Raw genomic sequence first — 12,090 nt, 5'->3', positions numbered from 1 at the left:
GGACTGGCAGTCAGGCACAGACACATTCCCGAAAGCAGGGCAGCTCATGGGGCTGCAGTCCTTCCCTCAGTGCCACCCAGGTCCTTCAGCTTTGCTGTGGCAGACAGTCATTCCCATGTGGGCTGTGTCCAACATGGAGCCTTCCAAAACAGCAGACAAACCTTGCCACTGTCCCTGGCAGCAGACACATGAAGCCATAGGCCGGCACTGTAAAAACTTGCCTTTTGCTTCTTCTCCTGGCATGAGCTGCCTGTTCACAATTGTCACAACCTGTCTGTGCCTCCAGTTCCCACCTGTGCAATTATTTGTCTGAGGATTGTCCCTTATTTCACACACTCGAGGGGCCCTGCACCCTGGTTCACACACTGAGGGCTGCAGTTGCAAGAATTCTCTCTCTTACACATGCTGTGGATCACACACGTGTTCCCAAAGTGGAGACTAGCAGGAAGTACATGGCACCCTCCACTACCCCGAAGTGTCCTGGGCAGCCACTCACCAAGCCAGCCAGGGGGCCTCTGGGTGTCAGAAACGGACGATTTTTGTCCAAGCTGGTTCCCAAGACACCTCCGAGGGAAACTGCACCAGCTGCTCCCCACTGGAAGGTGTTATTGGGGGAAAAAAAACCCACATCTGAGCAACAGAGAGGTAAGTAAGCTTGAATATGCTCACACTATCTTTTCTAATACTCAGGTTACTCATTTCTTTTAAGGTTGCCTTTAGTAGTGTATCAGTCTGATCAGACATAAAATGGCCACAAAATGCCATCTTTCTCTAACACAAATTAAAAATTAAAGCAGAAAAGCTAAAGTGCACTAATGCAGAAGGCATCAAGGCAAGAATAAGTATGAACAAAGAGAAACCCTTTCGTCTCAGAGCAGTGATAATGTCAGTGTCTGAAGATGTTTCTGATGAAGAGGGGTTTCCATCCCTGGACACGGCAAGGGTTGCATATCATGTCTGGGCTGTGGCAGCATTTCTCTTCATCCTGCCCCACCATGACTGGTTTGGCCTTGATGTGTTCCACACTCGTTTGCAAGTGCTGGCGGGCACATTATTTACCTGTACAGCATCTGACAGATGGATCAGGAAAACTGACGTGAGCATGGCATGCTCCTGGAATAGCTGCCTGCCATTGATGGGTGCCAGGGCTTCAGAGGCCAGCTGCACAGCCCCTCACCCGGGTGCACAGGAAGGCAGCTCCAGCAGAACAGCCTCCAGGCAAGCATGGGGTCTCACTGCCAGAGATGTTCTATGGATGGACAATAAACTGGGTCCCAAGGGCACTCCCAGAGCACTTCTCAGAACTGATTTCCTCCATCCTGTGCTGCTACTAAAGGCCATATTTGAGTCAGGAGAATGAAAGAGTACCGCGAGTTCTTAAGGCATGCAAACACCATTTCTTCTATGAACAAAGCAGCATTTCCTCCTGCAATCTATTTGATTCCTCCCATTCTCCTGTGCAGCACACTTGTGTTAGCACAGACTTGAAACCCACCAGCTGCCTGGCAGTTTGGGTGTCCAGGCTGCTGCAAAAACTTTCACCTTCAGCACAGGAGAAGAATCTTCTCTCGAGTGCTCGCCCACAGAGGGCACCACTCGTAAATGTATGTGACTAAACACGCTGCCACTTCACGCCTCACCAGCACAAACCCAAACCTTTCATGCATATCATTACTGTCATCTCCGGGAAGAAAGGGACCAGCAGGCTGGTGGCGCACAAAAGGAGGCGTTTTTAAAGCGCTCACTGAGCATCCGCGCTCATGCTGAGATGTCAGGAGAGGCTTCCCATTCTGTACGGCTGTGGAACGCCTCTAGCCCCTGAGAACTGAGCTGCATCAGTTCAGTGACATAAGGAAAGGGAACGGTACCTCAAAGGGTAGCTGATATTTCCATATGCAACCATGCATGTCACTTCATCTTGGGCAAGGATGAGGAGATACACATGCTCTTCCTCTGTCCACAGCAGGTGGTCTATGGGGATTCTACCCTTAAATGTTAAAGACAAGTTTTTATTTACTTCTGCAGCCAGTAGATAATTTTTCTGAAGTCCTCAGTCCAAAGTTAAGAAGATAAAGTGTTTAAACATGAGTCACTAACCTCCCTGATATGAATTTTGCCCCTAAACTTCTCTCGTATTGGGATTTCAACCTGTATTTCTACAAAAGACCCTAGGTTTGCTGAGCCTGCTTTTACATGTGTAGAGAGGTAAGTGCAGCTTTAGGCAAACACCTACCAATAGAGTAAAAATCTACAGCTTTCTCACCCACCTACTTCATTTTAAGTGATACAAAAATCCCAGCTATGTGCAGTGTATGCACACAAAACAGAGCAGCCAAACAGGAAGGAAAAACATCTTCCCACCTTGTATCCCACTTCTGTGCTGCCTCCATTGCGTGGCAAGCTCCAAGTGGACATGCAGTAATCGGTTTAGGGTGGGGGACAGATTATAGGACAGTAAAAATGTACATTGTGCATTCAGTTCAAGAATTTGCTGAAGAAATTGCGGAGCTGTTGCTTCTTTAAATACCAGACCCATAGTTAATTTGGAGTTTTACTCTTCATTCAGTTTTCTCTTCCAAGTGCATCTCAACTTCTAGTTTAGAAAAATCAAAATATGCTGAAAAACAGCAGCTAGAATATGCCTTCAATCCAAGGGGGTAATGGTGGTGGTGTCTTTTTGGTATTCTCATATTTTAAATCAACCTCTGTCTATCCAGTACAATCTACCTTTCTCATTTCTGTGTGATAGTCCTGTATTTCTTTCTTACAAGCCATCAAGATTGTTCTTCACTTCAGAATCTCTCTAGATGCTCTTGAGTTTTTTGCAGCACTAAGAAACCAGAGAGGGATTAGAAACTAATAACGTGTTGGTAATCACCATCATGTATTTTAATCACTGAAGTGCACTCTCAAATTACACTAGAATTAGAATTGCCAGAATTCAAGTTCCTGACATCATCCTTTTCTAACCTGAATCTCTGCTTTGCCTCTTTGAGTTATATACTCCTGTGCAAAGTAGATGCACATTACTAGCACAAGTCTCCTCTAAATAATAGAGACTGTTTGCAGTCTTTCTATAAAACAAAATATCACCCCCCTGAGAAGAAGAAAAGGAGGGGAAGGCTCAATACAACAGACTGATCAAGGAAACCTCAAAGCTAACTGCCTTTTTTTTCAAAGGACTATTTTACAGTTATTTATATCCACTCTGTGTTAGCTTTGCAGGACTGCCACATTGGGCTAGGTATGCTGCCTAGTCCACAGTAACATAGTACAGCAAAGATTTTAGGTAATTTTCTTCTTTTCCACCCAAATTCAAGACTGGTTCAGCCACCAAGTTTCCCTGCAAATGCCGTGTTTCAAAAAGCCCGTTTCAGTTTTGGCTCATGTAACATATCAGATTAAATCAGTATGACCGGTTCTCTTTGATTCCCAGGGTGCCTGTTCTCAGGGAGAGGTTCAGGCTGAGAAGGCAACATGACAGGAAAGTAACAATTTGCTCACTAGCCTCGACTAATTCATCACATTATAGGAGCCAAAACTACAACATAAGTCAGTGGCATTACATGTAAGCAAGTTTCACTTGTGGAAACAGTGGAAGAGAAGCCCCACTGGTCGTACCTGGCCTCTCTTGAACGTACACAGCTCAGGAAGAACTGCAGAACAGGGCACGAGCTGTGCAGGCAGACCTCAGGGCACAGAGCAGCACATACAGACCCACAAGCCCCTTTGAGAGCACTTATTTTCCAAAGCAAGTGCTAGGTCCAACCTGCTGGGAACTTTTGCCTTCTGCAGTCTTGCAAATCCCAGCGTAGATGTGAATTTTGCTGGTTCTGCCAGAGCTCACAGTGATTCTTTTGTCGCTGGGAGGCAACTGCAGACTGGCTTCAGCCCACAGGATTCCAGGGCCAGCAGCACCCAGCTCCCCATTCCTTTCTGGGGATGTGCCCTGGTTCCCTCCCACAGGAGAACAGGGCACAATCAGACCTCAAGGGAAACATCAGATGCCCAAGATGCAGCTGAGGCTGCACAAGGACAACACACATACGAGGACAAAAAATACTAACCGAGCTAAGGACAAAGCTGCCATCAAAACAGACAGGGGTCACCATGTCTCTGTTTCAGCAGGAGCAGGATGGAAAGCTCAGCTGCCGTGTGAAGTCCAGCAGACCTGAACATCTTCCCTCACAAGCGTGATTTCTCCCACCCACTCACCCCTTTTCACATCAGGTGATAGATCAATAATGCCAGGCAGTGACACAAAGAAAATTGTTTATTCAGATCAATCTTTTAATCCCATCTTGCCCTTTAAAATAAATTAGCAAATAAACTCTTCCATGAACTATGCCCTAAATCATAATGTGGTCACAGGACAAAAAATTCCCATCAGAGAAAAAAAATCACCTTTTTTTTGGAACTTGTGTTGGTTTCACTGATTTGTTTCTTCTCAAAACATTACGATTCTGCAAAATTTTAATCTGACACAAAAATTAGAATGCAATAAACAGCAGATTCTTTCCTCAATAACACATTAGTTAAACGTCGATAAAGTAATACCAATACTTTAACAAGGGAACTGCTTCTACAAAATCCTGATAAAAACATTCCTGGAAAACATTTTTTTTAAATGTTTCAGTTGATTTTAATGTGTGGTACCGACCTATTTTACTGGGTTAAGTGGATTTAAGAAAAAAAAAAATATAAAACCCTGACACAGCATTTTGCAGCAGGTTATCTCAATGCACAACAAGTGCTTGGGAATAAAGCCTCAAAACATCCCCGTAAGTCAAGGACTTTACAAGCAGGGAAACTTGCCTCAACAGTTAAGTCAGGTGTCAAGATCACACAAGGACTCAAGTCTTGACTCTTGTGGTGATCATATCATATCACAATATTTTGTAGAATGATTTATTATGACTGTGATAATTACTGTTCAGGCTTCCTAGTAGCATTATCTACTGTAATGTAACCATAAGATGGGATGTTTTTGAGTAGAGCAGTCTGATCCACTACAAAGCTTTTTCAGATTTAACCCATAACTGCAAGTTTTAAAACACTAACCCTGCATGACTCCTCACTCATTTTGATACCAAAAAGGAAGTGCTGCATCACTAAGACTACACAGTAAGGCTGATGTAGCAATGAGCACCAGCTGCATCATTAGGGAAGCACAACTCTACAGACCACAGGCTGCATGTGCCTTCTTTTACTCCAGATTTGAGTTCCCCCTTCTGCCTTTTGTTTTTCTTTTACTTTATTTAAATTTTGGCTTAGTCAGTTGTCAGTGCTCCCTGACACTGATTCCCAAGGGACTTGTCTTGCCCTCATTACCAGCAGGTGTCACATTGAAGGATGTGAAGTACCTTTGCTGCCCAGCTCAGGCTGCAGTCCCTGCTCCAGGGTTTGCCAGGGAAAGCCCCGCTTCCCCTTTCCCCTACTGGGGCACAAGTCAGCACCAGCACCTTGAGCAACCCCATGCCTGTGGTCTTCTACTTGCACCATCTCTCTCCACAACCAAGAGATGAAAAGTTTCCCCTGACAGCTGCCCACAGCACCAGGCTATCAGGCAGCTGGTCTGACTCTTTACTAGCTGCTTTCTGTCCCTCTCTCTAATCACAAGATTATTTGTTGATTAATAGTTGCATATTTCTGTAAAAGAGAAAAAATGCCTCTCTGTGAAAAAGTTTAAATATATAAAAACACTTCATAAAAATATTTATTATAAAAATGAAATGCCCCATGAGCCTGTAAACGTTGCCTGTAAAATCTCCATGAACTGGAAAAAACCGAAATACAGTCATTCAGGCTCTTCTCTGCCCTCTCCAGTAAGATTTTAAGATAGCCAACAGAAACGCCACTTGTCTTGTACTTCGATCCTCCTGCAATCCATTTCTCTTCATTTTTTTTCCTTTTCGTTTACAATACAATAGTTTGATTTCCCAATGCTGGCGGTTTTCTTTGGAGGCATCATTTGTCTTTGCTTTTAATAGAGTTCAGCGTGGCCTGATTCTGAGCCCTTCTCACAGAGTGGGTTTGAGGTCTGATTGGTAACAGGAGTAACACCAGGATGCTTAGAATGTGCATGTGAAAATACACAGACCTGGGAACAAAAGAAAGAATATTATATTTTTGTTAAGAATAACATGAATTCTGCAACCCCAATATGCAGAATTTAGTGCTAAGGGATGAATGAAGAATGTATGAACCTGACCTAGAAAGCACAAAAATATACCCTTGAATTTCACACAATCTCGGAATACGGTGTCTGCTGGCATGGATAATAACGCTGCATTGGATGATAATGAGGCAAGGAAACCATCAGCAAACCCTAGAAACCAAAGTCTGACAGCTCAGATAAACCCGTGTAATTCAACCCCATACTTATTCAGCCCATCTCTCTTTTAATGTTAGAATACACAAGGCCAAGTTCTGAAGGAATATCATTCATGCTTCAAAAAAATTGTAAAAATTGACAGAAAGAAAAAAATTCAATCAAAGTGCTGAGATCTGAAATAAATCAAAACACTCGGCTTTCAACTGGATAAGGTCAGGTAATGACTTTTAAAGAAAGCTTGCATTTCTGAAGGTAACTGCTCAGAGATATCTGTATTTGGTATGTTTCTAAACATCAAATATTTTTATTTCAAATAATCCAGTATACATAAGGTTGAAGAGAAATAAAAAATACTTAAAGCAAATAGATGAGGTTCTGGCAGCTTGGGGAAAATGATATTTGGGACTAGTATGGTCCAGATGTTAAACATAGAAATGCACATTTCTGTGGCCTCATTTATGCTTCTTACTAATAGTTCTTAATATCCTTGTAAGGTGCTTAAGACCGCTGCTTGTGATGTGGAGTGCTCCAAAAATTCATGCCCTAGTACAAAAGCATAACATTTCCTTGCTTACGAGTCTCTAAGTTCAAATGTTAACTCTGTTCAAAGTTAACCGGGGCAAAATTCACCAGGGCAAATTTATTAAGAAATGAAGCTAAGAAAGATTTGGAGTAATTTTTACTCCATGGCAAGTTTTCTGTGTTGAAATCAAATGTTTCAAGAAACAGGAATAGAAAATGTCGAAATTCAACCTCCTGCCAACAGACAGCAGCTATCTTGACTACCAGTTTTGTGTCTTTTATGCTGGAGGAGGGAATTGTCTTTCTTCTGAACCAAAAGCTGCTACTCTATATTGACAGTAAAATGAAAGAAAAGTAAAGCTATGTAGTCCCGTCTCCCTTTTCTAATTATTTTCTCACTTTCTCTATTTCAACTTGGTTTTGTTAGAGCACATTCAATGTACTCTGCAACGCCAGTGTTTTCTTACTTTTAAGGAATCTGGGGAAGTGCTCACCTTGTAAGAAAAAAAGCATACTTTTGTAATGAAAAGCACACTCATTTCAAGGAGCAGTGTTCTGCCAGGAGCCCTCCATACCTCCTGCTGACTGATCACACCTCCTCTTATATGCATTCAGCAGCTGGAAGCCTGGTCTTTGCTCAGCACCTCCTTCCCACTGCCAACTCACATTATGCTTTACCTCTTCAGCCTTGGCTACTGCTAATGGTTGAGACCCAACTGTTTTGAAAATGGAAACTGAGAATATGAAATGTCACTTAAGGACACAGAATGAGAGCAACAACCAATGTTCTCTGCCTTGGCATTGTTATAATCTTATTACATTACAGGAGTGCAAAAGTCACATCTTACAGTTTAGCAAGCATCCTGTCTGAGCTCCTTTCAAATTTGATGAAATGCTAGCTGCCTTTCAGCATGGTTTGGGTTATTTAACGAAAGTCTATGCCACCCTGGAGAAGAAAGTCAAGGGGAGAGGCCTTACTTGTAAAACTTGATGGTGGGCTCCACAGCCAGCATAACAAAGGGTGCGACAGTGTAGCACACAGCCAGCTGAGTGACCGCCCAGGTAACAACGTCGTAGGCTATCTTGAGAGGCACTGACCAGAGGAAGTAATGTCTGCAGTTGTTTCTTATCTGCAGGTCAGGGAAAAGCAAGCAGAAAATTATATAAATTCATTTCTTAGGCAAAGTCACAGGGACACACAGCAGTGCACGACTCTCTGCTTACCATCAGCATTAGTGTCACAGGAAGGTTTATACACCAGTTACAAAAGCACTGGGGGCAGGAATACAGATGTGTACAGACTGGCATATTCAAGATCTCACAGTCAACCAGTGGCAAACAGAGAAGTGGCCCTCAGTTTACTCTGTCATAACCACAGGTGCAGACTCTCATTTTGGGTGTCTGTGACAATATTTTTTGGGAGGGAAGCTATTCCTCCCTCCTGGTTTTCATTTCTTACTGGTTAGCAACAGTAAATCAAAGTTACTTTAAATGAACAAGTAAGTGCTTATGCCTACAAGTGTGTGCTGTTCCCTAGAGATTTTAAGTTAGTTTCAATTCTGTGAAATCCTCATAAATGAGAGCCAAAGAACATGTTCAGCAACCTACTCTAGCAATAGTGGTCAACACTGGTCACTACTTGAATTCTCCTTTCAGATTAACCTGGTTATTTATCCAGAGTCAAACCCCAAAATACAACAGTGGTGCTTCCCAGCCCTGCATAAGTGACTGGTTCAGCCTGAAAGATCAGCAGTGGTAAATTTAACAACAATGAGACATGAACCCTGATCTATCTTTGGTGACTCTACACAAAGTAGGGCCCATAAACAGAGACCATTTAACTGCATCGATTGCATCCACACAAATTGTTCAAGTTTGGGCTAATGCTCAACCCACAGCAGTTCCTTGTGCAAGACTGGGCCCAGAGTTAATTACAAGCCAACATTCAGGCAACGTGACCCAGCAGAAGTCTGGAATCCAACATAACCTTGAATCCCAAGCTAATATGACTGGATGGACATAGCTGGTGACACCCCTAACTGCACATCCTCAAGCAGCATTTCCTCTGACAGCCAGGGGCAGCGGTGCATCACGTCCAGAATTGGTGCTGCTTATAACTGCTGGGTACTTGGCAATTAGCATCAATACAGAACAGAGTTCCAGCGAACACCAAGCCTGCAAAGGCACGAAAGAGGGCTCACAGCAGGGACAAGCTGCTTGACCATGTGAGGGCGCAGCTGACAGCTGGATAGTGTCTAGCAGGGGCCTTAGAAGAGAACAACGAAAGGTACATACTGCTCTGGCTGCGAGTGTGATAAGGATTCCAGTGAGAAACGTAAAATAATATCCAGGATAGATACCATGCCACAGGGCCGACAGGATAAATGTTAAAGCCGTAGGGTACCAGGGAGCTCTGTCATAGCAGACACTGCAAAAATGAAAACAAAACAGAAGAGGTTGAACAATGGCCACTGTGCTTGAAATCCTTCTGTTTCTAAGGTACTCTTATTCTGTTTTCTTAGGGATCTTATCTTGGTTCAGTCACAGACTAGGGCATGAGGCACTCCCCCTTCATTTAAATGGAGGTTTCGATGGAATGAGGAAGCATTCTTACATGCAAATGAGTTTCCAGAGAATGCCTGTACGAATATTTCTGGTGCTCAAAGCATTTAAATCAATAATGGAAAAAAGGGCAGGCAAGACTTGGTTCACCTTTATATCTCTATCTGGAATCATACATTACTCTTCCAAACTCTGATGACAGATCAAGAGCAAGTTGAAAGACAAAGAGATGTGACCCCACCCTCCACTCTAGTGAAGAGAGGTATTTTTAGGCACAGTTATCTGGCAGATGCTGGGAACAACAGGGAGTGTTGTAAACTATTGCGAAACAGGGGATTCCAGCTAACTTTAGCAGTAAAAATCTTACTCCCAAGATGAAAGGATAACAGTTCAACAAAACAGCACCCAGTCTATTTGGCTGTCTGAAGTTTAAATCAAATTCTGTGCTCTACAGAAACGAGTCAAGATAATGCATTTTTTACCAGGAATCATTTCAATAATGAAAAATAGTAGACATTGACTTTTAAGGTGTATAGATTTACCATCATTATAGTTAAAATAACTACAATAAATCTGTGCCTGCATTTCAGACACTATGTTGACTGTATGCTGAGCTTTAATCATACCAGCATGTGAAATGAGTAATGAAACACAGTCCAATCTATAAAATTTGGACTTATACTAGTATTTTTAATATGTGCCTTAACAGTCACAGGTTAAAATCAGATTGTCTCAGTGCTATAAGTCTCTTCCCCATATCCTAAACAAGGACTTCCTGACAAGCATACTCCAAACCAGACTACACTGGGGCTCTGAAGATTTTGACCTTATTTTTTGCTGAATTTCTGGATCACAGTGACACAGCAAGACCCACCTCTGCGTGGGAAACATAGCAAAGCAAAACAGTACAAGAAAGATAATGGAGGGAAACAACAAAATGCTATTGCTTTCTATTATGGAAGTTTTGAAAAGTTCGTTTATGACTTTGCTGTAAAGTTTTATTGCTGCAAGTGTAAAATGCTCCTATTTTATATAAGAGCAGCACCAAATACCCTTGTGTTGCACCAACTATTACAGACGCAGGAAACAAAGGAAGAACAAGAAGCTATACATTTATGAGAGCCACCAGTCAGCGTTTTTCCAGGCCCTGGAGAGCTTTTGGATCTCACAAGCACGTGACTGTTTCATGACTCTTACCGTTTCAGCCAGGCAGCTGTCTGAATGTTCCAGTTTTCAATGTACATTTTAAAACTTGTTGCAGTCTAAGAAAGAAGTTCACATGAAATGTTAGCAATGAAACCTGTGAAATACTACTTGCAATTTAAATTAGTGAGGAGGTACATGGAAAATATTAATTCTAGCAGCTAACTTTTATGAAGACTGTGCCACAATCCATCATTATACTAATATGACTTGGGAGGGACATTAACTAGGCTGATGGCTCACTGCTAACACTTGGCACTTGCTTTAAAATCTCACTTTGTTTCATATAATTAAATACACTGTTTGGCTACTTTTCAAATAATGGGAAATCTGAGAAGCTTTCTTGTTTTTTATGCTTTGCCTTCCTTTCAGTTCATAAACAGCTTTATTTCTGGAAGAGATATCATGCCACCCATTATGCAATCTGGACTTCCCTACAGTACTACTAAAACAAAGTGTTATTTAAAAAGATTATTATGGTAAAAATTATAATTATTATTATTACTACTGATATTACTATTGTTGCTATTATTACTACTATTGCTACTATTACTATTGTTATAATTACTACTACTACTACTACTACTATTTGGAGAAGGAAGGGGAAAGACTGAAAAACATCGGCAAAAAAATAAGGACTAAATTTAGAAGCCAATTCTCAGCCCATTGCTAAGCTTGAGAACCCAGAGTGGACTCCAGTGTCCTGAGAGAACCACCCACACCTCCTCCTCTGAGCTCCCCCAGCTTTAGAGGATTGCTGGACTCTGTTGTTCAGCATTGGTTCCCCTACTGCTGATCACCTTCACCTCCCAACCCCAACCTCCAGGGACACTCTGGCCAAGTGGGGACATGATTCAGTGACACCACAATATTTTGCTTTATCAGCCAAAGGCAAGGGCACACTGAAAAAATGGATTAAGAGCAAAGGTCTCCAAGGGGAACGTGCAGATGTCTTTGCACTTCCACACAGAATCCTTAAAGCTAGCATTTCCTCCTCTGCATTTAAAGAGTTAAAATGATTAGCAATTCCCAGTGCAGCACCGCCACATTTTAATTGCATTACTGCACCGAGAGAAGCCAAGAAAAACATAGTTTCTCTTCCAACTAATATTGTCACTCTATTTTGGCCTCCTTTAAGTTCCCCTGTTACATTACCAAGAGAGGAAGTAGTTGCTGGCTGTCAAAACAAGCACGCTGCCAAGGCTTTCAAGTCCCCCACGTGTGCTTAGCCCCTGTCATGTTTTAAGGCCCCCACAATTCCTTCCATGTGCTTATCTTTTCTGCAGATCAGACAGTCACATTTAGCACTCAATTTCCCAACACTGAGGTAATTTTACTCATGCAGGTGGCCATACCTGCTGAATATATAGACTGTATCTGTATACACTGTACAATCACATCTCAACTCCCAGCGTTGCTGTTGGCACATAAAGTGATGGTTCAAGGCTTACCCAAAGCCATAGTCTCTG

The 12,090-nt window shown here is 42.4% G+C and overlaps 1 protein-coding gene across 1 annotated transcript in view; it reads right to left on the bottom strand.

Annotated features, from left to right (window-relative positions):
• Positions 1 to 4,255: 4,255 nt before the first annotated feature.
• Positions 4,256 to 12,090, bottom strand: part of MBOAT1 (membrane bound glycerophospholipid O-acyltransferase 1) — a 54,775-nt gene continuing 46,940 nt past the window's right edge. The window contains exons 10-13 of the mRNA XM_014878015.2: positions 10,616 to 10,680; positions 9,152 to 9,284; positions 7,835 to 7,986; positions 4,256 to 6,100 (exon numbers count right to left, since the gene is read on the bottom strand). Of these exons, the coding sequence (XP_014733501.1) occupies positions 5,968 to 6,100; positions 7,835 to 7,986; positions 9,152 to 9,284; positions 10,616 to 10,680 (483 nt within the window). The 3' untranslated portion in view covers positions 4,256 to 5,967. The remainder of the gene's footprint in view (positions 6,101 to 7,834; positions 7,987 to 9,151; positions 9,285 to 10,615; positions 10,681 to 12,090) is intronic.

The sequence above is a fragment of the Sturnus vulgaris genome, chromosome 1, assembly GCF_052056855.1.
Source record: "Sturnus vulgaris isolate bStuVul1 chromosome 1, bStuVul1.hap1, whole genome shotgun sequence".
Lineage (NCBI taxonomy): Eukaryota > Metazoa > Chordata > Aves > Passeriformes > Sturnidae > Sturnus > Sturnus vulgaris.
This window is presented reverse-complemented; position numbering and strand designations above follow the sequence as displayed.